Here is a 26631-nt window from a genome sequence, read left to right as displayed (position 1 = left end):
TAAAAACTAAAAACAGAATTTATGCTTACCTGATAAATTACTTTCTCCAACAGTGTGTCCGGTCAACGGTGTCATCCATTACTTGTGGGATATTCTCCTCCCCCACAGGGAAAGGCAAGGAGAGCACACAGCAAGAGCTGTCCATATAGTCCCTCCCAGGCTCCGCCCCCCCAGTCATTCGACCGAAGGTTAGGAGAAAAAAAGGAGAAACTATAGGGTGCCGTGGTGACTGTAGTGTATAGAGAAAGAAATTCTTCAAACCTGATTAAAAAACCAGGGCGGGCCGTGGACCGGACACACCGTTGGAGAAAGTAATTTATCAGGTAAGCATAAATTCTGTTTTCTCCAACATTGGTGTGTCCGGTCCACGGTGTCATCCATTACTTGTGGGAACCAATACCAAAGCTTTAGGACACGGATGAAGGGAGGGAGCAAATCAGGTTACCTAAACAGAAGGCACCACGGCTTGCAAAACCTTTCTCCCAAAAATAGCCTCCGAAGAAGCAAAAGTATCAAATTTGTAGAATTTGGACAAAGTGTGCAGAGAAGACCAGGTCACTGCCTTACATATCTGATCAACAGAAGCCTCGTTCTTGAAGGCCCATGTGGAAGCCACAGCCCTAGTAGAGTGAGCTGTGATTCGTTCAGGAGGCTGCCGTCCGGCAGTCTCGTAAGCCAATCGTATGATGCTTTTCAGCCAAAAGGAAAGAGAGGTAGCAGTAGCTTTTTTTGACCTCTCCTCTTGCCAGAATAAACGACAAACAGAGAAGACGTTTGTCTGAAATCCTTTGTTGCTTCTAAATAGAACTTTAAAGCACGGACTACATCTAAATTGTGTAACAAGCGTTCCTTCTTTGAAACTGGATTCGGACACAAAGAAGGCACAACTATTTCCTGGTTAATATTCTTGTTGGAAACAAACTTTGGAAGGAAACCAGGTTTAGTACGCAAAACAACTTTATCTGAATGGAACACCAGATAGGGCGGATTACACTACAGAGCAGATAATTCAGAAACTCTTCTAGCAGAAGAAATAGCAACCAAAAACAGAACTTTCCAAGATAACAACTTGATATCTATGGAATGTAAGAGTTCAAACAGAACCCCTTGAAGAACTGAAAGAACCAAATTTAGACTCCAGGGAGGAGTCAAGGGTCTGTAAACAGGCTTGATCCTGACCAAAGCCTGAACAAAAGCTTGAACATCTGGCACAGCTGCCAGTCGTTTGTGTAACAAGACAGATAAAGCAGAAATCTGTCCTTTTAGAAAACTCGCTGATAATCCCTTATCCAAACCTTCTTGGAGAAAGGAAAGGATCCTAGGAATTTTAATCTTACAGATATATCTTTTCCATATTTTATGGTAATCTTTCTAGTCACAGGTTTTCTGGCTTCTACCAGAGTATCTATCACAGAATCCGAAAACCCACGCTTAGACAAAATCAAGCGTTCAATTTCCAAGCAGTCAGCTGGAGAGAAACTAGATTTGGATGTTCGAATGGACCTTGTACTAGAAGATCCTGTCTCAAAGGTAGCTTCCATGGTGGAGCCGATGACATATTCACCAGGTCTGCATACCAAGTCCTGCGTGGCCACGCAGGAGCTATCAAAATCACTGAGGCCTTCTCCTGTTTGATCCTGGATACCAGCCTGGGAATGAGAGGGAACGGTGGAAACACATAAGCTAGGTTGAAAGTCCAAGGCGCCACTAATTCATCCACTAGAGTCGCATTGGGATCCCTGGATCTGGACCCGTAGCAAGGAACCTTGAAGTTCTGACGAGACGCCATCAGATCCATGTCTGGAATGCCCCATAATTGGGTCAACTGGGCAAACACCTCCGGGTGGAGTTCCCACTCCCCCGGATGAAAAGTCTGACGACTCAGATAATCCGCCTCCCAGTTTTCCACTCCTGGGATGTGGATCACAGACAGGTGGCAGGAGTGATCCTCCGCCCATTTGATGATCTTGGTCACCTCTCTCATCGCCAGGGAACTCCTTGTTCCCCCCTGATGGTTGAAGTAAGCAACAGTCGTCATGTTGTCCGATTGGAATCTTATGAATATGGCCTTTGCTAGTTGAGGCCAAGCCCGGAGAGCATTGAATATCGCTCTCAGTTCCAGAATGTTTATCGGAAGAAGAGACTCTTCCCGAGACCATAGACCCTGAGCTTTCAGGGAATCCCAGACCGCGCCACAGCCTAATAGACTGGCGTCGGTCGTGACAATGACCCACTCTGGTCTGCGGAATCCTGGGTCAGCCACCAACGGAGTGAGTCTCTGGTCTTCTGATCTACTTGAATCACTGGAGACAAGTCTGTATAGTCCCCATTCCACTGTTTGAGCATGCACAGTTGTAATGGTCTTAAATGAATTCGTGCAAAAGGAACTATGTCCCTTGCTGCAACCATCAACCCTACTACTTCCATGCACTGAGCTATGGAAGGCCGTAGAACAGAGTGAAGAACCTGACAAGCGTTTAGAAGCTTTGACTCTCTGACATCTGTCAGGAAAATCTTAATTTCTAAAGAATCTATTATTGTTCCCAAGAAAGGGACTCTTGTTGACGGAGACGGGGAACTTTTTTCTATGTTCACCTACCACCCGTGAGATCTGAGAAAGGCTAGAACAATGTCTGTGTGAGCCTTTGTCTTTGAAAGAGACGGCGCTTGAATTAGGATGTCGTCCAAGTAAGGTGCCACTGCAATGCCCCTGGGTCTTAGAACCGCTAGAAGGGACCCGAGCACCTTTGTGAAAATCCTTGGAGCAGTGGCTAGTCCGAATGGGAGAGCCACAATAGGTAGTGTTTGTCCAGAAAGGCGAACCTTAGGAACTGATGATGATCTTTGTGGATAGGAATATGCAGATACGCATCCTTTAGATCCACGGTAGGCATAAATTGACCCTCCTGGATTGTAGGTAAAATCGTTCGAATAGTTTCCATTTTGAACGATGGCACTCTGAGAAATTTGTTTCGAATTTTTAAATCCAGAATTGGTCTGAAAGTTCCCTCTTTTTTTGGGAACTACAAACAGATTTGAGAAAAACCCCTGACCTTGTTCCACAGTTGGAACTGGGTGTATCACTCCCATCTTTAACAGGTCTTCTACACAATGTAAGAATGCCTGTCTCTTTACTTGGTTTGAAGATAAGTGAGACATGTGGAACCTTCCCCTTGGGGGTAGTTCCTTGAATACTAGAAGATAACCCTGAGAGACTATTTCTAGTGCCCAGGGATCCTGAACATCTCTTGCCCAAGCCTGAGCAAAGAGAGAGTCTGCCCCCTACTAGATCCGGTTCCGGATCGGGGGCTACCTCTTCATGCTGTCTTGTAGCAGCAGCAGGCTTCTTGGCCTGTTTACCCTTGTTCCAGCCTTGCATTGATTTCCAAGCTGGTTTAGTCTGGGAAGCGTTACCCTCTTGTCTAGAGGCTGCCGAGTTGGAAGCCGGTCCGTTCCTGAAATTGCGAAAGGAACAAAAATTGGACTTATTCTTAGCCTTGAAAGGTTTATCTTGTGAGAGGGCATGGCCCTTTTCCCCAGTGATGTCTGAAATAATCTCTTTCAATTCTGGCCCAAAAGGGGTCTTACCTTTGAAAGGGATATTAAGCAATTTTGTCTTGGAAGATACATCCGCCGACCAAGACTTTAGCCAGAGCGCTCTGCGCGCCACAATTGTAAACCCTGATTTTTTATTTTTTATTTTTTATTTTTTTGCCGCTAACCTCGCTAACTGCAAAGCGGCGTCTAAAATAAAGGAATTAGCTAACTTAAGTGCGTAAATTCTGTCCATGACTTCCTCATACTGAGTCTCCCTACTGAGCGACTTTTCCAGTTCCTCGAAACAGAACCACGCCGCTGTAGTGACAGGAATAATGCACGAAATAGGTTGAAGGAGGTAACCTTGCTGTACAAAAATCTTTTTAAGCAAACCCTCCAATTTTTATCCATAGGATCTTTGAAAGCACAATTGTCCTCAATAGGAATGGTCGTGCGCTTGGCTAGAGTAGAAAAACTCCCTCTCGACCTTAGGGACTGTTTGCCATGTGTCCTTCCTGGGGTCGACTATAGGGAACAATTTCTTAAATATAGGAGGAGGGACAAAAGGTATGCCTGGCTTCTCCCCCTCCTTATTCACTATGTCCGCCACCCGTTTAGGTATCGGAAAAGCATCAGGATGCACCGGGACCTCAAGGAACTGTCCATCTTGCACAATTTTTCTGGGTTGACCAGATTGTCACAATCATCCAGAGTAGATAGCACCTCCTTAAGTAATGCGCGGAGATGCTCTAATTTAAATGTCACAACATCAGGTTCTGCCTGTTGAGAAATTCTTCCTGTATCAGAAATTTCCCCATTTGACAAACCCTCCCTCACTGCCACTTCAGATTGGTGTGAGGGTATGACAGAAAAATTATCATCAGCGCCCTCCTGCTCTACAGTGTTTAAAACAGAGCAATCGCGCTTTCTCTGAAATGCTGGCATTTTGGATAAAATATTAGCTATGGAGTTATCCATTACTGCCGTCAATTACTGCATAGTAACAAGCATTGGCGCGCTAGAAGTACTAGGGGTCGCCTGCGCGGGCATAACTGGTATAGACACAGAAGGAGATGATGTAGAACTATGTCTACTTCCTTCATCTGAGGAATCATCCTGGGCAACTTTACAATTTGTGACAGTTCTGTCCTTACTTTGTTTGGACGCTATGGCACAATTATCACACTATATTTGAAGGGGGAACCACATTGGCTACCATACATACAGAACATGATCTATCTGAAGGTACAGACATGTTAAACAGGCTTAAACTGGTTAATAAAGCACAAAAACCGTTTTAAAACAAAACCGTTACTGTCTCTTTAAATGTTAAACAGGGCACAAACTCCTCACCATCCCCGAGGAGATGCTACTTGTTCAGAGCGGCAAGGAGAATGACTGGGGGGGCGGAGCCTGGGAGGGACTATATGGACAGCTCTTGCTGTGTGCTCTCCTTGCCTTTCCCTGTGGGGGAGGAGAATATCCCACAAGTAATGGATGACACCGTGGACCGGACACACCAATGTTGGAGAAATGAACAGTTGTTCAAAATTGATCTTTCATAATTTAACTAGAACATAAATTTTAAAAACATACTGTCCCTTTAAAATAAGCATTTCTTTATTGTAAAAACCCACCCAAATACTGTGAGAGATGTGCCGGGCACCGTTCTACTACTCCTCAGTAACATGGTGCCAAGGATAACGCTGCACTACTAAATGTAATGTAGTCTAGTCACATGACTTGACACCAGCAGCATCAAACAATTCAGATGTTCTGTGCAGATTTCACGGCTTTCAACATTGAATTTATAAAAAATGATGTTCCATTTAAAGGAGAATATTTCAAAGTGGATGTTCTTGGACTGAACTGAGAAATAAGTACCAGAATATTAGTTGTGTGCCATATTTATAATGACAAGTGCTAATTCAGCTTGTGTGTTTAATGCACACAATTATCAGCTGTTTTTAAAAGCTGCTGCATACTGTCACCGCGAGAGGTCACAGCACTACAAAGTGTCTCTACTTCCTCTGTAAAAAAAACACGTAAACCCCTAGAACACAAAAGTACATTTAGCGCGTAAATCGCTACAAAAACCCAACAGCTAAAACCCTGCAACCACTATTAACCCCTAAAACTCCCATTCCCCAATGCAATTACCCCCATTATTAACCACTAAACTACAAGACACTATACTATGCCTAAAAATTCACCTAGACTGCCAGACTCCAACCCAACACCCCAATTAAACCCTAAACCTCACTCATTTATTAACCCCTTAACTGTTAAACCCACAACATACCATGTTTTGTTTCTTTGTTTTTCATAACTTGGTGCGTTCATGGGGTCTTAAAGGGACATTAAACTGCTGTGCACAACTACAAAAGAATAGTAACTAGTCACTATATTCTACCATTTTACCCTGTTCCTGCAGCTCTTTACAAATCAGTTTTCCTGTTTTAATAGCCTAAAGGTGTAAGATTTAAAGCTCTGCCTCTTTGTACTGGGGGCTGCCATCTTGGAGGTCAGATATTCTCAGCCTGTGATATGTAAATGCAAAGTGTTTGTCACAGGCTGAGAATACCTGAGCTCAAAGATGGCAGCCCCCAGTACAAAGAGGCGGATCTTTAAATCTTACACCTTTAGGCTATTAAAACAGGAAAACTGATTTGTAAAGAGCTGCAGGAACAGGGTGAAACGCAATAACATAGTGACTATTCTTTCTGTACTTGTGCTCAGCATATTAATGTCCCTTTAAATTAGGGGTGAGTTTAGATATAAGGGTCTTTTTTTGAAGGAGAATAACAATTAAGGGGTTAATATCTGAGTGGGGGTTTTACGGAGATTATATATATATATGTGTGTATATATATATATATATATATATATATATATATATAAAACACATTTTATTTTCATTCTGTTGTGTAGCACAGTCTACTGTTTCACTAGACTCACATGACTGGAAGACATTAAGTGCACGTAGGAGTCTTAGGCTCTCCAGTATACTCAGTAGCTCCCCGACACGTGCATTTCTGTTCATCCAATTCCACATTACACTCTGTGTGCGCGAGCCCTGGTTCTGCTGTTCAAGGAGACGCAGAGATGTCAAGTCAAGAATAATCTTCGATGCTGAGTAGGGAAAAAAAAAGCTAAATTAAGTAAGCAAACATATAAACACTAATCCTACTACTTGTGCACACGTACGGTGTACGGCCTAAAATACATTTTATTTAAAGGGACATGACAGTCATTGCCCATGCTCAAAAGAGGCAGAATGCAACTTCATTTTAAAACATGTATGCTCATTTTGCAAGAAAAGAAGCAATTTGATTGCCGTTTTTAACACAATGTTTCTTTTTATGGTTTCCCTGATTTAACACATTTGTTTTTAATAAAGGAGCACTGTTTCATATCCCTTTTTAAAGGGACACAATAGGGGGAAAAGAAAATTAGTTATATACAATCAGAGATGCAATGATAAAATGCAGTAAAATAAAGTCAGCTCCAGAGCAGCAATGCGCTGGTGGGAGCTAGCTGAATACATCTGTTGAGCCAGTAACAACATGACATGTGCAGCCACCAATCAGCAACCAGTAGTGCATTGCTGCTGTTGAGCTTACCTAGGTACGCTCTTCAACAAAGGATACCAAGTAAATTTAACAATAGAATTAAATTGAGAAATCACTTAAAGGGACACTGAACCCATTTTTTTTTCATGATTCAGATAGCACATGAAATTTTAAGCAAATTTCTAATTTACTTCTATTATCAAATTTTCTTCATTCTCTTGGTATCTTTATTTGAAAAGCAAGAATGTAAGTTTAGATGCCGGCCCATTTTTAATATACAACCTGGGTTGTTCTTGCCGATTGGTGGATTAATTTAACCGACCAATAAACAAGTGCTGTCCAGGGTTCTGAACTAAAAAAATGATAATAGGAGTAAATTAGAAAGTTGCTTAAAATTGCATGCTCTATCTGAATCACAAAAGAACAAAAATTGGGTTCAGTGTCCCTTTAATTGCAGGCCGTGTCTGATCTTTGACAGTTTAATTTAAACTTTCATGCTACTTTGAACTCTGGCATTAACACGTTTATGTACCACTGAGTCAATAAATATCGTTTATCTTTTTTTTAAATATATAAATATATCTCTTTAAAAAGGGACAAAACCCCCCAAAAAATTATTTCATGATTCCGATAGATACTTCTATTATGAAATTTTTTTCTTTCAGAGATTATAATTTTAAACAAGATTCCAATTTACTTCTATTATTGAATATGCTTCATTCTTTGGATATTCTTTGCTGAAGAAATAGCAATGCACATGGGTGAGCCAATCACACGAGGCATCTATGTGCAGCCACCAATCAGCAGCTACTAAGCCTTTTTCATGAAAGGATATCAAGAGAATGAAGCAAAATAGATAATAGAAATACATTTGAAAGTTATTTAAAATTGCATGCTCTTTCTAAATCATGAAAGAAAAAATGTGGGTTTCATGTCCCTTGAATCACTACATGACAGGACATGCCATCTAGTGCTCTTGCTAATGTGCAACATTGTTGCAAAACTGCTGCCATATACTGCTGCAGGCACGTGCACACTCCTGAACGTACCTTCCTGCTTTTTCAACAAAGGATAACAAGAAAACAAAGAAAATTTGATAATAGAAGTAAATTGGAAAGTTGTTTAAAATGATATGCTCTGCCTGAGTCATGAAAGAAAAAAACCTTGGTTTCATGTCCCTTTAACACTGCAGCATCAGGACATTTCAGCAGGCAGTTACTTTCTGGAATTGTGGAGGCCAGTGTAAGTCATAGATGGGACTGATGCCACATCACATAGCTAAGTAAATATTCCACTAGATTTGCCTGTCAGCGCTCCTTGTAAGTCAACATTGTGGAAATAACGGTTAACAAAGGTTTACTTTTTAAAAACAGTATAAAGGGACATTATAATAAAATGTTCTAATTCTAGCGTATATTATTTTTCACAACGGATTCTAGCTTATGTGTTTAATCCCTACCAGTAATAAAAGTCCCACTTCATCGCCACCAGCATTGCAGCTCCTAAGCAGGTAACTGTATGTGATTGGTGGTTTACACAACTGCCACTCCTGATTGGTTTAGGAGCTGCAAGGTTTGTGGCTGCTGAGATGCATTTTAATCCCCACATAGGCTGTAAAATACATAGGCACACAAGAGTCAGTAATGCAAAACTTACTTAGCTCTAAGAAATTATTTTTGCACTACCACCTCTCTTTAGTCCTTTAGTGCAGATGGCGACCATGTATTGCCGAGCAGTTTAGCATGGCCGGGAGAATCCAAGGATGGCACCATGTGTGGGTTATGTAACCAAGCCTCAGAATCCCAGAGGTACTGGGCTACTTCACTGAGAAGAAGAGAGCTGAATAGGGGTATAAAAAACCCTTGATCTCAGCCCAGAAACCCCCAACGCCCACCATTTGAAAAGCAATCACCTGTTTGTTCAAACTTTGGGTGTACAAATTTACTTTTTTTAAAAAAAATTAAATAAAAAAAAAATAAAAAATTAGACATGGGGCCTCTAGGCACCCCCAAGACCCTTGTTTTAAAGACCAAAAGCCCCTATTTAAAATAAAGTTTCTATATAGGTGGTAATAGTGATCAACTGGTATAAATAAATGTTTGTTTATTTAAGTAGAGACCCATGGGAGCCCCTATGTGCAGATCAAACTTATAACAATTACCCAAAGGCCCTTATTTATAAGCGGATAACCCTTTCTTGTTTTGACTATAGAGTTTAGAAAAACAACTCACACAATTGTGCATACCCTTATTAAAATATTAATATGCTAAATTGTTTCACCTTTTCTGTTGTAGATTTCTCTCCTCATGACATATACAAAAAATAACGGTATACATGGAATCTGCTGGGTCTGCTGAATAAAACAATATATAATACATGTGGGTTTCTCATTAAAAAATAACCTAGGTTAGAGCTTAAAGGGTCCATTTACCAAAGGCCGGACAGACAGGGGTGGACATCTTCACCACTGTCCACCCAGCATCGCGGCTAGTGGGCAGCAATATGCTTCCCGCAATTAAAATTGTAATGCCGCCCCCTGCTTGTCCTCAGCTGTCAATCTTTCTGGTCTGGTTGGAGAAGTCCAGGGGGGATTAAGAAACGCCAATTAACAGTTGGTGTAGTGAGTTAAGAAGCAGCAGTCTGATGACCGCATGAGTGAGCCTACAGTCTCCGAAGAAAAAAAACCTCAAAAACAGCTCAGCACAGGGTGGAAATGGCTCAGCAGTTAAAGGGACACTGAACCCAAAATTTTTCTTTTGTGATTCAGATAGAGCATGCAATTTTAAGCAACTTTCTAATTTACTCCTATTATCAATTTTTCTTCGTTCTCTTGCTATCTTTATTTGAAAAAGAAGGCCTCTAGGCTTTTTTTTGGTTCAGACCTCTGGACAGCACTTTTTTATTGGTGGATGAATTTATCCACCAATCGGCAAGAACAACCCAGGTTGTTCACCAAAAATGGGCCGGCATCTAAACTTACATTCTTGCATTTCAAATAAAGATACCAAGAGAATGAAGAAAATTTGATAATAGGAGTAAATTTAGAAAGTTGCTTAAAATTTCATGCTCTATCTGAATCACGAAAGAAAAAATTTGGGTTCAGTGTCCCTTTAAGGGAGATGCATAACTTTTTCTATTTTGAAGACTGATCTAGTGTTGACAAGGAAATATCATTATGAAAATGTACTTCCTTGAGGGTGGTTGGTGATCTTCTCTGTCGTCATCCTTAAGAAACTCATTCTAGTAACAAAAAGATGAGGGGGCTGGAGGTCTATTCTAACCATCCTTGCGTTGGTTTCGGGGTGATGAGGAAGTCTCTGCAGCCAGAGGCACTTCCTCATTTGTTGTGGTCTAGGAACAGCAAGGCTCTTACAGACTCCATATCTTAATCCCTGTTCATTTTAGAGGGGCGGATGTAACTATGTCTGTAAGAAGAGATTTTTGTCTTTGAAATTAACGGTCAAAGTGATCGCTTTAAAAAGGGTCCTTAATAAATTGATTTAAAGGGACATATAAGTGCAAAAAGAAAATACTGTTACAGCCTTTTATTATTGCACAATTGCTTGTGTATATCTATGTGTTCAATCCCTGCACATTAATCTCCAGAGCAGAAGTGCACTACTGTGACCTAACACCCCTGCCGAGCCAGTAACAAGAGACAAATGTGTGTAGCCACCAATCGCCAACTAACTCTCAACATTGCTGCTCCTGAGCCTATCTAGGCATGCTTAAAAAGAACACCTAGAGAATAAAGTACGTTTGATAATAGAAGTGAATTTAAAAGTCAATTAAAATGATATGCTCTGTGGGGAGAGGTTCCGGAGGAGGAGCTCAGGTGTGTGGTCAGGTGAGACACCTGTTCAGAAGCACCTCCACTGCAGGCTATTGGCGATCTCTCGCGCCTAAACCCTCAGACCTGGGTGGCTTGCTAAGCTACTCCAACGCTGCTGGAACCTATGTAGTGCCATAATATCGCACTGAACTGCAAGCTATAGTGGCCACAGGAACCTTCATCTGCCTTAGAGGTACTTTAATCTCTCCCACTGAGAGAGAAGAGAACTCACGCTGTGATATATATGAATGGCTCCCTGCACACCCGAATAGGAAACAAGGACATTTTCTATTTTTGTATGGGTGGTCTCCTGGTCCAGGGCCTTTACTAAGACCTATCTTAGCTTGTTTTTTCGAGCCTGGAAAAAATGACTTGCCTGATCTCATAAGCACTGAATACCGGAGCCTTTTACCTACCTGCATCTGCTCCTGCTCTGGGTCGCGCTGCTCCGGCTCAGTTTTGCGGTCCCTGGATGATCCGCATTATGGCTGACTCATTTTGACCTCCCTCTCTCCTGGTAGAGACCCGGCTGGATCCGTTTCTGGTTTTGGCCCGCTGTTCCCTCCCACCGGTGCTGCGAGAGGGCTGCGGGCTGCTATCTTTTCCTGGGCCATTTCTTTTGCTGGATTGGGGCTGCCCCCCCCCTGCCCTTCGTGACTTCCTCTGCTGATCTGGCTGCAGGTTGTCTCCTGCTGCTCGAGGCTGCGGGCGGTCATACCCCCTCCCACCGGTGCTGCGTGAGGGGGGCTGCACCAAAAGAGGAATTCGTCACACTGCTGCCTGCACCTGGATCTCGTTGGTGGGCAACGCTGTTTGAGAGTCAGCCTCTGTGTCCCTCTCTCCTCCTCCCCACGGACAAATTTCTGCTGCTAGAGGTAAGGGGAAGGAGCTAGCTTGGGAGAAGAGAAAGGGGAACCTAAGGGGACATAGGCTCACTTGGCACCCAGGCCCACACAGGAAACACGGGGCAGTCTATATCTTGGAACTTTGCTCAAAGACACTATGCTGTCCGGCGGTTTATAACTTTGATGAGCTTGCCTTTTTTCATACCGGTATCTCCCCAGAAGACATTTAACTGTTCTAATGTATCTATGCTGGTTAAACTGGGATGTAGATTAGCATAACCTGACTCTATGTGCACATATTTAATTTTTTTTTGCTAATTAATCCAGAGTTAGGGGGTCTAATTGGGCTCACTTGATAATTACTAAGAGTTAATTAAACTCAGTGTTCCTCTTTACTGATATGTACTGCATTTTGACTCCTGACGTGAAATTTTGCCTTCTCCCCTAGCAATACTTGTCAATTTGTAGATCTTACTCCCCATGCTTAGGTGCTAGGGTAGGGAACAATTGATTTAACCTAACTGAACCTTTAATGTATATCCAAGTGTGAATTGCTACCTTGTGGTTTAACTTTATAACAGAGAAGGGGAAAGGAGGGATAAAGGGTTAAGGATCTGTTCCTGAGAGAGCAGTAATCCTTGTCTATTTACCCTCCCTTAATAGTAATTACGCTTCATAATTTGGACGAGGTAGCAGAGAATTTACTGAAGGAAGAGAGGATAACAGGCCATAGATTCCTTTATCTTAAGTGTGAAATAGCCAAGTTATTAGCTGTTACTTAGGAAATTTTCTTAACATCACTTTATGATATTAGAAATGTTATATTCTGCAACCCTCTGTGTTTAGGAAGCTTTGTTAAATTTAATGTTTCGATACCTCCCTCTGGATATAGAGGCAGATAACTTGTCATTTATGAAAGTTAAATTGCTAGCATTTAATAGCCTGTAAGAATTGCTAACTGTATATTGCATATCCCAGACTTTGCACTACAAACTTAATAACTCCTGTCTTCCCTCTCCCCCCATTTCCTTGTTTTTGTCCCTTTCTTAACCCACACTAAACAGTGAGTGTGGGTAGTAAGATCAGAACACATACTAGCGACCCCCTTTTAGCTCTTCCCCAGTGAGAAGAGAAGCTAGATAAGAGGGGAAGAAAAAGGAAACAAAACCTTATAGGTCTAGCTGTGTATTAGGTGCTTGTGCCTGTCTGCAACTTATCACTTCTTCAAAGTTAGAATTTCTCTAATTTTTTTTTTTTTTTTTTTTTTCTCTTCTCTACTGCTTATGCCTTATCACATATGCTCTTCACCTCCCACACCAGCACCCCCTCACTTGTAATCAACAATAATTTGTCACTTTAAAATCGCACTTGGTTGTTTTTTTTTTGTTTTTTTTCACTCCTCCCCACTAGCACTCAATCTCACACCACCCCCCTCCCCCCCCCTTTTTTTTTTTTTTTTTTTTTTTCTTCTTTTTTTTCTTTTCCCCTTGCTGGAAACGTTCCTTTTTAACGTCTCCCTTCTCACTATCATAATTAAGCACGAAGCACATGGACAAATTTCTCTCTAACCCTTCCAAGACACCTTCACCAAATATGGCAGCCAGGCACAGGGACAGGAAACCTAAAAATACTCAGGACCCAGCTTCTGAACCCCAATTAACCTCTGCTGGCAACCTATTAACCTCCGAAAATATTAATTTACAATCCTTGGTAACTAGTATCTCAGACGCACTCACACCTAAATTCGATGCACTTAAATCAGAAATTAAGCAAGATATTACCTCCCTAACCCAAGAGGTTAGACAATTTTCAAATAGATTACAGGAAGTGGAGCAGAGGGTGTCTGATCTGGAAGACTTAGCAACACTACAAAATGCTAAGCTAGAGACATCAACTAAAAATTGGCAAAAATTAACTGACAGGCTGGAGGATTTGGAAAACCGTGCCAGACGAAACAACATAAGAATAATAGGCCTCCCAGAGGATAAACAATCGGAAAATCTTGGTCTTTTCATATCAGACACTCTCCCTAAAGCTCTAAAGATCCCACCTACTTATCACCCAATCCTAGTGGAAAGAGCCCATAGAATAGGCCCCCCCCCGACTAGACAATAGGAGCGGAAGCAGGCCCAGACCTGTTATTGCCAAGTTATTGAATTATCAGGATAAGCTTATGTTAATGCAACACTACCGCAAAAATCAGCCAATTTTCATAGAAAATAATAAGATTTTAATGTTTCAAGATTTCTCGGCCAATACAGCTTCCAAGAGAAGAGAACTGGCTCCGATCTGTTCCAAGTTCATCCAGCAGGGGTATAGAGCCACCATAATCTACCCCTCTAAACTGAGAGTGGTTGTGAGGGAGATAACACATATATTTGAAGAGAGTCCAACGGCGGAAAAATTCCTCAAGACATTAGACCTATAACTGCATGACCAATTAGTTTATTAATTAGTCAGATGGTGGACTCCATGGCTAAAATAGCCCCTGGGATAGGGGATTGGAATGTCCCCTTTTTTTTGGCTTTTTTTTCCTTCTCTCTTTTTTTTTTTTTTTTTTTTTTTTTTTCTCTTTCTTCCCCCTCTCCCCCTCCCTGCTCTCTGCCCTCCCCGCTCTACCCCCTATATATTAATCATATAAATGTTGGATAGTCTGAAGATAGTATCTTGGAACGTAGGGGGAATCTCAACCCCCATTAAGCGGAAGGCAATCCTTACACACCTACGGAAACTCCATGCAGATATCGGGTTCATACAGGAAACCCATTTAAATTTAGAGGAATCTTTAAAATTAAAGACATCATGGGTAAGAGAAATCTTTGTAGCCCCAAGCATTGGGAAAAAAAGGGGAGTGGCTATATTAATAGGGAAAAGAGCCCGAGTAGAGATTTTGCACTCTGAGATCGACTCCGGGGGGAGATTTGTCCTGGTAAAAATGAAAGTAGACCAAGTGACCTATACATTCTGTAATGTATACGGCCCCAATGCAATTGATCCTGTGTTTTGGGACCTACTACAATCCAAACTCTTGCTAATTAGCGAAGGCTACCTGATCTTAGGAGGGGACTTTAACATGGCCCCACAATGCCCCTTAGACAGACTCAGAAACAATACTAAGTCCTTAAAGCAGAAGAAAGATAGTCTTGATACTAAACTCTTTAATAAAATCAAACAGAATCTCGCAATACGGGATATCTGGAGACTCCAGAACCCCGATATTCAAGAATTTACGTGTCTCTCTAAAGCTCATAAAACGCTCTCCAGGATCGATTTATTCTTGACTGATGAACGCCTCTGTATTACAAAGGTGAAGTCAGGAATAACGCCAATATTCTTATCCGATCACGGCCCTATTTTTCTGGAGCTTTGTCTGGGCCAATCAAAACCCAAACTGCTACGTTTCTTTTTTCCCTACCATCTTACGCCCGATGCAAAATTTAAAACCTGGCTTAGGAACAAGTTTAACGATTTTGCCCATTTTAATCGTGATTATATCCAACGCCCAGATATCTTTTGGGAAACTGCTAAAGCAGTTCTTAGAGGGGAAATCATGGCATACAACGCTATGCAAAATAAGAAGATAAGGGCTAGAGAGAAGGAAACACTCAATTCACTGATCAACTCTTATAACCTTTTCTTACTTGAAAAAAACCCTCAAAATTGGGCACGATATGTCCGCGCCAAAAGTGCCAGAGATACTTTTTTTATAACCCTTGAAACACATAAGGAGCTTAGATTTCAAGCAAAACTGTATAGATTTGGCAACAAATCAGGGAAAATGTTAGCTAAACTGATCAAAAATGAGAACAAAAAACCTACCATAGAAAAAATTCAGTATAATGGGAATCAATTAGTAAAACCCGAAGAAATTTCGGATTTGTTTTTACACTATTTTCAGGATCTTTACACATGTAAAGGATATGACATAGAGAAAGCTACTGAATTTTGGAGTAAAATTACCTACCCAACATTGACTCCTGAAGACATTGTTAGTCTTAACTCCCCCATCACAAAGATAGAGATCGAGAAAACTATTTTTAAACTGTCTCTCAACAAAGCGGCTGGCCCAGATGGTCTACCCAACGAGCTATATAAAATCTTAGCAACAGAAGTATCTCCGTATTTGAGCAATCTCTATAATGATATCTTTATTAATGATAAAGTGCCCACGCCTTCTTTCTCCGCTTCACTTACTACCTTGATCTTGAAAGAGGGGAAAGATCCCACTTGTAAAGAGTCATATAGACCAATTGCCCTATTAAATTCGGACTACAAAATAATGTCCTCAATCCTGGCAACTAGGCTCCAGATTATTCTAGCAAAAATAATTCATCCGGACCAAGCCGGTTTTCTTAATGGGCGCAACTCGGCGGCAAAAATTAGGGAATTACTGGTCACAATGGACTTTATTCAGAGACAGACAGGGGCACTGGCGGGGAGAGAGGACCTCCCGGACCTAGCCGTCCTGTCAATCGATGCAGAAAAAGCATTTGACTCAGTAACCCATAAACACATAATAACTTCCCTAATGAACTTTGGGATTAAGGGTAATTTTCCTAAATTTATAGAAAATATATATAACCAATCTTACACAAGTTTGATAATAAACAATATTGTTACCCCCGCGATCGTATTGAACAGGGGCACGCGCCAGGGGTGTCCTCTCTCCCCGCTCCTTTTTGATGTAGCTATCGAACCACTGGCAATTATGTTGAGAAAATATCTAGAAGGCATAAAGATCCGAAAACATGAAATGAAAGTTGGACTATATGCAGACGATTTACTTATTTACATGTCCAACACTGAGGTAAATATACCAAAATTGATACAAATAACTAATAATTTTAGCTCTTTCTCGGGCTACAAAGTAAATTCATCAAAATCCGAGTTGCTGTGGCTCAGGAAAAGCACCAACCATACCTCAAATTTCCCCTTTAAAGAGGTCACGGGAACTTTTAAATATCTTGGGATCCACATTTCGATCGATTTGGGTGATCTATACAAATTAAATATAACTCCAATGCTTAACTATATTAAAGAAAAACTTAGAACCTGGCACAATTTACCTTTATCAATATCTGGACGGTCAGCTTTATTCAAGATGGTCTTGCTCCCAAAGCTGCTCTATGTCCTCCAGAACATTCCAATAATCTTACTAGAAAAGGATGTCCGCTCTACTAACACATCAATTAGACAATTTATCTGGCAGGGGAAGAGATCTAAGATCTCTTTTTTTAAATTGGCGGTGCCAAGAGAGTTTGGAGGATTAGCATTGCCAAATTTGAGATCCTATAATCTCTGTTTCTTAGCCCGTATAGTGGCAGATTGGATCTTCTCTAAAAACTATGTTGTAAATAATGAACTGGAATTGAATATATGTGAACCATTTCTCCCAGTAGCCCTGATCCACTCTGCACTTAAAGATATCCCAATAGGTATTAAAAAACTTAAAACCATATCGAACCCTCTTAAAGCATGGTGGAAATTATCTAAATCTCTCTCTATAAATAGCTCAGCTTCAAAATACCTTCCCCTGGTAGGAAACCCCAACTTCCAAGCAGGCCTAAACTCAGTGATCTTTAGTAGATGGCACAACATTGGCCTAGACAGGGTAATACTATTAACTGACCAAGACAGGAAATGTGTAAAGTCTTTTGAGGAGTTGAAAAACGAATTTAACCTTCCAAATAAAGACTTCTTTGCATATCTGCAGATAAGGCATTTTATCTCCAACCTAACCAAAACAGCTGGCTGGAGCTGGACACTTGGTAAATTGGAAAGTTGGTTAGCAATAACCAAGAACAACTCTATGTCCATTGCCCCATGCTATCATATTCTTGGCACCAATAAGGGTATCCCCAACTTGGAGAAGACGGCCTCAGTTTGGAACGCCCTTATTCCACATAATAACATTGAGTTAAAAACCCTTCAGCTATCGATGAGTAAAGTTGCAAGGACCACACTGTCAACTACTTGGCGTGATGCACATTTAAAACTTTTGCATAGGGCATACTTTACCCCGGAAAGAGGTCTCAGAGTTCGGAATCAAGAATTTAATAAATGTCCTAAGTGTTCTTATCCCGCAGCGGATTTGATCCACATGTTTTGGCTCTGCCCTAGGATAAGAAACTTCTGGAATAAGCTAGAATTCTGGCTTAAAAATAAATTGAAAATTGAATCTTTAGCCTTCTCTTTATTCCAAATTATATTATGTCTAAACCCTGAAGGTGGCCATCACCCTAATGAAAAACTAGTGATCTTATCTATATTAGCCACCAGATACTTGATCTGCAAGAAATGGAAACTTCGAACCCTGCCAACCATCTCTGAAATTAGGAATCATCTAAAGAAACAATGTGTTTTGGAACAGAGAGATACAAACATAGATAACGACTCCGGTATAAGGAATTTTTTTAATAAATGGGCAGCTCTTATTAAAACACTCCCAGAGAGGGAAATTGATTATTTGATCTTCCCGTTCAAGAATTCCGAGATAGTCCTGCTTGGCATTTGGTAGATGTGAGGAAAGGCAGAGGGCGATCCAGTATTCCCCCTCCCTTCCTTTTTCTTTCCCCTTGCTTCCCTCCCTCCCCCCCCCCCCCTTTTTCATATATTTTTTTTTTTTTTTTCTCTTCTCTTTCCTTTTCTCTTATAAAATATAAAAACCCAACAAGGAGTAGTTAAAATGGGAAACACATGTGCTTCTGATTAACTAAATATGTATGTGGATTATTTATATATGCTATGTACTTCTTTTACTCTCGTTTGGTGGCTCCATGTACAAGGTTAAAAACCTTTTCTTTCTTTTTTCTTTGTATGTACATATTGTTGGTTGTAAATAAAGACCATAAAAAAAAAAATGATATGCTCTACCTGAATCATACAAGATTAATTTTGACTTTCATGTGCCTTTAATAATTTAATACTGGGGTAGCAGTTTTTACGTAGGGGTTTCTAACCAGCTATTACATCTGTTGTGTATTATTACAATGCTAAATACTTCTCATATTGACTGCTCTCATATTGTAGAAGTCTCCCTGTTTAATTGAGATTTTTAAGCTATACCTCTTTACTTTGCTATTATTTTACTTGTATCTTACCCTAGGTATTATTATGCTTATCTTCATTAGAATGGTTGTGCAAACAAGGGTTAAACTGGCTATATATTTTAAATCAGGGCCCGGCAAACACAGTGCCACAGGCACCTTACAATTAGGCCCATGCATGAGTTAGAGTCCTCAAGACACTGATGTCTATGAATATACTATATCTATACACACACAATGCTCCTCAATTCGGCAGGATATGAAAGGGATAATGGTGATCTCATGTTCCAACTTCCAGTAGTCACCAGGGAGATATGGATTTTTAGAGCCCTTAGCTTGTCCCATAAAACACCCAGGAGCATGTTACCCCAAGATGGAGCCTAATGTTTTACAATAATGGGGTTGGTTTTGGTAGGAGGAGATTACCTTTGGAATTGTTTTCCAAGTCAGAGCTTGATTATCCCAGAGTGATGGTGGCGACCAGAAAGTTTACTGTGGTGCCAAAGAAAGATCTCTGGGCTTGGTCTTTAAAAAAAATGAGGTAAAGAGCCGATAGTCTCTTCCCTGTCCATGCGGTGAGCACTTTTTTTTCATTCAAGATTTACCCACCCCTTACCAAAAAAATAGGCTTCATTTGTTTCTTTCAGCCTGTCGCTACCAGGGTGCGCCGCTGTTAGATATCTCTCATCGCTTTCTTTCTTAGATCATTACTTTATGCAGAGTTTTTGTTTTACCACAGGATCTCCTGCTGTTTTTCTCTCTGGTATTTTTGTGAAATAGAAGCATGCAGTTAATCTAAATGTTGACGTTTTTGTTTTTTTCCTCTTTGCTGCCAGATTGGCCGACCTTCTTTACATGTTTCTCAAATTGTAGCAGTGGAAAAGTTTATCAAGAGGCAGGCAGTGTGCTTTTGGCCGGGTGGAGAATGGCATTGTCCAAGTTCTTGGCATCCATCATACACACTTCATTGAATATCAATGCTTCAATGAACAATTTCCATTATGCAAACGTAAATTTGGGCTCTGCAGAATATTAAATGATGCTTGGCTCCTTTTTCTTTAAAAGGGGAGAAAGGTAATTGGAAATATAATAAAATTAAAATTGTACACACAAATATAGGGGTTGATTTATCAACCTCTTCGGCAGGCTTTCGCCTGCAGGTTCTCACAAAAGAACCTGCACACCGTAATTAACAAGCAGCAGTCATCAGACTGCTGCTCCCCTACCCTTTTGCCACCTCTCATCCAACCGGGGAGATTGACAGCTCCTGTCCGCGCGTGATTGGCTGTGCGCGGGCAGGATTGCACGCAAGCACAAAACAGCGCTCGTGTGCAATGCTGAATTTCATCAGGGGAATTCAGCCCGCCAGTGGCGAGCTGCTGCAGACAGGGGCGCGTATATGCGCCCCGTGTCCCGCGCAGCTTGATAAATCGACCTCATGGTACAATATATATTATTTGTCAATAAATATCTGTGTATTTTATCCTTCTTGTCTCGAATAGGCTCCTCTGTGTTCCTCCATCCTTTATCTATGGGTGTAGTCCATCCCTTAAAGGGACACTGAACCCAAAAAAAAATCTTTCAGAATTCAGATAGAGCATGCAATTTTGAGCAACTTTCTAATTTATTCCTATTATCAAATGTTCTTCATTCTCTTGGTATCTTTATTTGCAAACACTGAATTGCAAACACTGCTACCACATGGCTCAAGACACGTGCACACTCCTGAGCTCACCTAGGATTACTCTTTAAGGGGATTTGAATTGTTACTTCTATTGTCAAATTTGCTTCGTTCTCATGGTATTCTTTGTTGAAAAGATACCTAGGTAGGTGTTTGTAGCACTACATGGCAGGAAATAGTTCGGCCATGTAGTGCTCCAGACACGTTAACTTATGTCCCTGCTTTTCAACAAAAGATACCAAGAGTACAACGAAAATGTAATAAAAATAAATAAATTAGAAAGTTGTTGAAAATTGTATGATGTATTTGAATCATCAACGAAAAAAAATGGCTTTCATGTCCGTTTAAGAAAAGATACCAAGAGAATAAAGCAAAGTTGTTAATAGAAGTAAATTGCAATTTTTTTTATTTATTTTTTTAAAGTTTAAGTTAAATTTTTAATTTTTATGTCTCTTTAAGGCTTCTAAAATATTGATCTGGGCCCCCCATGTGTTACAGGGATATAAAGTTCAACTGGAAGGTCTATATCAAGTTACTTCCATTAGCCAAAATGCTTCTATTAAAATACATTTTACTGTTTCAGCAGCATACTTACATATGCTGGGAGTACTCTGTGTTTCATCGCTGCAATACAAAAACACACACACATTTTTTAATTTTACAGCTGTGAGGCCTAGAAAGGATCTAGCCACATCAAGCTCAGCCTTAGGTGCGCCTAAGGGCGGCCTTTGGGGGAGAACTCATGGGTGTCTTGGAGACCCCAGGAATTGGAATTGAAAGGCACGAGTAGCTCCCTGGTGCCTGGGCTTTTTGAGATCAGTCTTAAATATTGTCAATATATAGAGATGTAATTTGGGCAGATATGTTCTGAGTTAGAGTGACAGCCGGCAATTTGCCATATACCAGGTCACATTATCTAGTTGCAATGGTGCCTGGTAGTTATGTTGAATTGGGCTAGCAGCCATGAAGCTTGTCGGAGCAGTTGTGCAAGGCAACCACATGCTGTATTTGTTTTAATAGTGTTATCCGTTTGTCCCCCACGCATTTGGTAGGAAGGCCTGAAGGACCATCAATAATATTCTTTTAACCCCTTCACTGACAGGAATTTCAGATTAGAATTTGCCCAACATGCTGCAGAATTTTTAACATTTTTGGTATCACTATCTAACCCCTTAGTGACCAGACCATTTTTCTGACCGTTTGGGACCAGGGCTGTTTTTACATTTCTGCAGCGTTTGTGTTTAGCAGTAAATTTCCTCTTACTCATTTACTGTACTCACACATATTATATACCGTTTTTCTTGCCATTAAATGGACTTTCTAAAGGCCACCTAACCACCTCCTGCTTTGCCTCCGACGCCTCCTGCCGATACCAGCAGATGATCGTTACAGACGGTGACACACACAGTGTCAGTTTGTAATCATCTGGCATCTGCCTTCATATGGAGCCTGAGCACCGACCTGCAGCTCGGATGTGTATGTATATATATGTGTGTGTGTGTGTGTGTGTGTGTGTGTGTGTGTGTGTGTGTGTGTATATATATATATATATATATATATATATGTTATGCAGTACAATGAGCTTCATACCGCATGACGTATATATATATATATATATATATATATATATATATATATATATATATATATATATATATATGTTATGCAGTACAATGAGCTTCATACCGCATGACGTGTATAAATGTGTATATATATATACATATATACATACATACATACATACACACACACACAGGTAGCCCTCAGTTTACGCCGGGGGTTAGGTTCCAGAAGGAATGGTCGTAAATTGAAACCGTTGTAAATTGAAACCCAGTTTATAATGTAAGTCAAAGGGAAGTGAGGGAGTTAGGTTCCAGGCCCCTCTCAAAATTGTCATAAGTAACATCTAATACATTATTTTAAAGCTTTGAAATGAAGACTTTAAATGCTAAATAGCATTATAAACCTAATAAAATAAATCACACAACACATAATATATAATTAAACTAAGTTAAATGAACAAAAACATTTGCTAAACAGCATTATAAATCTAATAAAATAATCACACAACACAGACTTCACTTGCATTTTTCTGCAGACAGTTCTTTCTATGCATTCCAATCTGGCCTGATTTATAGACTGGAAGATCTTGTTCCTTTGAAATCTGCTCGATAGCTCAGGTCTGGTTAAACTGATTAATTTCACATTGCTTGGCTTTGCTGCAACACAAGCAGACAGCTCCACCTACTGGCTATTTTATTCAATGCACTGCTTCTCAATGCTTTTCAATAGCAGTCACATGACTGGAAAAAAGGTTGTTATTCTGAAACGGTGTAAATTGAACCGTTGTAAACCGAGGGCCACCTGTATGTAGCCTGGGTGCAAGGATACAAATGCATACATAAACCAGGGATGCACTCACAGGTCTTTTTCAAAACAAATTTAATGGAACGTTTTCGGGGTTCACAACCCCTTCATCAGCATACAACAGTACAATACAAGAACTCTTTTATAGTGTGTAAAGCAAACAAATACACAAACCTAGTGCTCTCCAAAAAAGTGCGCCAATCATTACGAGTTTGGAACGCAAATTGCGTTCCACAGTGAAAGCCAAAACCAGAAGTTCCAGTACATCACTTCCGGTTTTCGCCAGAAGTGAAATAAAGCGAATAATATTAACTACACATGTTAAATGTAATAGACAAACAAAATAACTTGAAATAACATCCTTCAAGTAAGTTGCAACAACGAAAGTGGTGAATAAAACCTAACAAGTTTTTTGGTCGTAATCAACATATTGTGTATGTACAATGATCACCATGGAAACGGTCACCATGGTGATTAAGATAAACAATGAATTTAAATAGAGTCAAGTGCTTGTGCCAGTGTGTGAAAGTGAATCGCACAAGTGGTTAACTAGTATGCAAACATATGTGAATAGAAACAATGAAATGATGGTATGATTATAAGTATATTAACAATAGATATGACTCTTCATGACTAATTGCAAAACACTAGTTGGGCTATATTATAGTGCTAAGAATGGCAACATTTTGCACAAAAACAGAGTAGTGGATGTATATATATATATATATATATATATATATATATATGTATATAAAGATGATTGTAGTAGGAATATCGAAATATATCAGCTTAAAAGAGGACCATTGCATTGTAAAATCGCAGTTCATTAGAACTATGCGCAACAATTCTGATGCTACAACTGGGGTCTCCCAATTGGTAGGAGTGGGTGAGAGATTTCGCGATAGGGGCTACAAGATGTCGGTGATCCAAGAAACCATGGAATCTGTGTCTACACTGACACAAACAGAATTAATTCTACCTAAACCCAAGAGGGACACAACTGACAAGCTAATCATGTCCACTACCTTCACTCCAGCAACTAAGAACACAGGTCAGATTCTCCACCAACATTGGCCCATTATGTCCTCTGACCCGAAATTACCATTCACGCGCAACTTACAACCCATGGTGGGTTTTAAGAGGGGTACCAATCTCAAGGATCTCCTGATGAAAACGGACCCTAAACAGTTATACAGCTGGTGTCACAAGAAACATCAAGGGGTCTTATCGTTGCTTAGGCTGCACGATGTGCAACGGCCTAATTGGCACTAAAATATTCCATCATCCACATACAAACCGGACATTTTCTATCAAGCACTCCATTACGTGCATCACTACTCACGTAGTGTATCTATTATTCTGTCCATGCTCAAGTTTTTATGTAGGCAAGACGTCTGGCTCACTACGTGAGCGCATGGCCAATCATCGGCACGCCATAAGGACTGCACTAAAACAAGGCAATTCAGAACAACCTGTGGCGCGACACTGCGCCAACAAGGGACATTCAATTTCCTCTTTTCGCTAAATTTTGATTGACCATATACGCCCTTTGGAGAGGGGCGGTGACCGGAACAAACAACTCCTCAGATGTGAGGCCCAATGGATGTTCAGATTGGCACCATACAACCTGGTGGTTTGAACACCATGCCAGACTTCAAGAGCCTCCTGTGATCCTAACCAATGGTGCTACATACTTGAGGTATGACAAGGGGACATGGTGGCTCTGTGGTTGTTTCATGCTTTACCTCTCCCTTTATTGGGTTGGGTGTGCATTTTACTCACGACACTATGGAGTGGTAACATTCTGTTTCCATCTCCTTTAGTGGAAGCCTGGCCCTTCTTGTTCAATTACTCAGTTTTCGATGCACTTAAATTTGTAACAGTTTTTTTGGCTTTGAAGGTCACACTCATAATGACATCCTCCTGAGGCTGGGGACATTACCGTTGATTTCTGGGCAGTTTATATTGTATTTGAACTCACCTTTCTCTTGATCTCATGCAGGTTTATGTTTTTTACAGATAAGCCTATAGATCTCACTAATGGTGCAACCTGGATTTGCATCTTCAATGTTATATATGCATTATGTATATGCATTATGGCATTATCTATTTCTGTGCATTTTACCATGTATTCACATATAACATGTATTTACATGCACTTTCCTTTTGACCATAAGCAGGTTCATGTCCCTTTCATATATGCCTATATGTCTCGCTAGCGGTGTAACCTGGATTTACATCTCTAATATTATATACATTTTGTGGCATGGTCCTCTTTTAAGCTGATACATTTCGATATTCCTACTACAATCATCTTTATATAAACATCCACTACTCTGTTTTTGTGCAACATGTTGCCATTCTTAGCACTATAATATAGCCCAACTAGTGTTTTGCAATTAGTCATGAAGAGTCATAACTATTGTTAATATGCTTATAATCGTACCATCATTTCATTGTTTCTATTCACATATGTTTGCATACTAGCTAACCACTTGTGCGATTCACTTTCACACACTGGCACAAGCACTTGACTCTATTTAAATTCATTGTTTATCTTAATCACCATGGTGACCGTTTCCATGGTGATCATTGTACATACACAACTTGTTAGGTTTTATTCACCACTTTCGTTGTTGCAACTTACTTGAAGGATGTTATTTCAAGTTATTTTGTTTGTCTATTACAAATAACATTTTTAGTTAATATTATTCGCTTTATTTCACTTCTGGCAAAAACCGGAAGTGATGTACTGGAACTTCCGGTTTTGGCTTTCACTGTGGAACGCAATTTGTGTTCCAAACTCGTAATGATTGGCGCACTTTTTTGGAGAGCACTAGGTTTGTGTATTTGTTTGCTTTACACACTATAAAATAGTTCTTGTATTGTACTGTTGTATTCTGATGAAGGGCTTGTGAACCCCAAAAACGTTCCATTAAATTTGTTTTGAAAAAGACCTGTGAGTGCATCCCTGGTTTATATCCCTATATATATATGTTATGCAGTACAATGAGCTTCATACCACATGACGTGTATGAATATATGTGCGTATATAGTATATGTACAGTATATATATATTATGCAGTACAATGAGCGTCATACCGCATGGCGTGTATGTATGTATGTATGTATGTATGTATATATATATATATATATATACAGTGGGACCTCGGTTAACGCGTGCCTCGGTAAACGAAAAATCGGTTTACGAATTAAAATTTCTGAGAAAAAATGCCTCGGTTTACGAATTTTTCCCGCAATACGAAAAAAAGTGTCCTGGTTTATAGATCCGCCCCCCCTGCCCCATGCGTGATTTGGAGCCATTGGCAGCAGGTTTTGGAGCCTTTTTGGTGCATCTCAAGAAGTGGAAAGGTAGGGAGCTGAGCTTGGTTGTTTGCATGCGTTTTACTGTGTGTTCTGCATTCTGGGGGTGATTTCCATGCCAGCTCATGTGCTGTGCATGCCTGTTACAGCTCATCTGCTGTGCATGCCTGTTACAGCTCATCTGCTGTGCATGCCTGTTACAGCTCATCTGCTGTGCATGGCTGTTACAGCTCATCTGCTGTGCATGCCTGTTACAGCTCATCTGCTGTGCATGCCTGTTACAGCTCATCTGCTGTGCATGGCTGTTACAGCTCATCTGCTGTGCATGCCTGTTACAACTCATCTGCTGTGCATGCCTTTTAGTGTGGTTTCCATGCCAGCTCATGTGCTGTGCATGCCTTTTTTGCATTGTGGGGTTGTTTTCCAT

The 26631-nt window shown here is 40.4% G+C and overlaps 1 protein-coding gene across 1 annotated transcript in view; it reads right to left on the bottom strand.

Moving 5' to 3' along the window:
• Window positions 1-26631, bottom strand: part of IRAK1 (interleukin 1 receptor associated kinase 1) — a 351555-nt gene that overhangs the window by 244506 nt on the left and 80418 nt on the right. Inside the window, exon 2 of the mRNA XM_053695661.1 lies at window positions 6496-6669. Within this exon, the coding sequence (XP_053551636.1) occupies window positions 6496-6669 (174 nt within the window). The remainder of the gene's footprint in view (window positions 1-6495; window positions 6670-26631) is intronic.

Source organism: Bombina bombina, chromosome 12 (assembly GCF_027579735.1).
Source record: "Bombina bombina isolate aBomBom1 chromosome 12, aBomBom1.pri, whole genome shotgun sequence".
NCBI classification, from domain to species: domain Eukaryota; kingdom Metazoa; phylum Chordata; class Amphibia; order Anura; family Bombinatoridae; genus Bombina; species Bombina bombina.
Note: the sequence above shows the minus strand (reverse complement) of the source record. Positions and strands in the feature narration are given on the sequence as shown.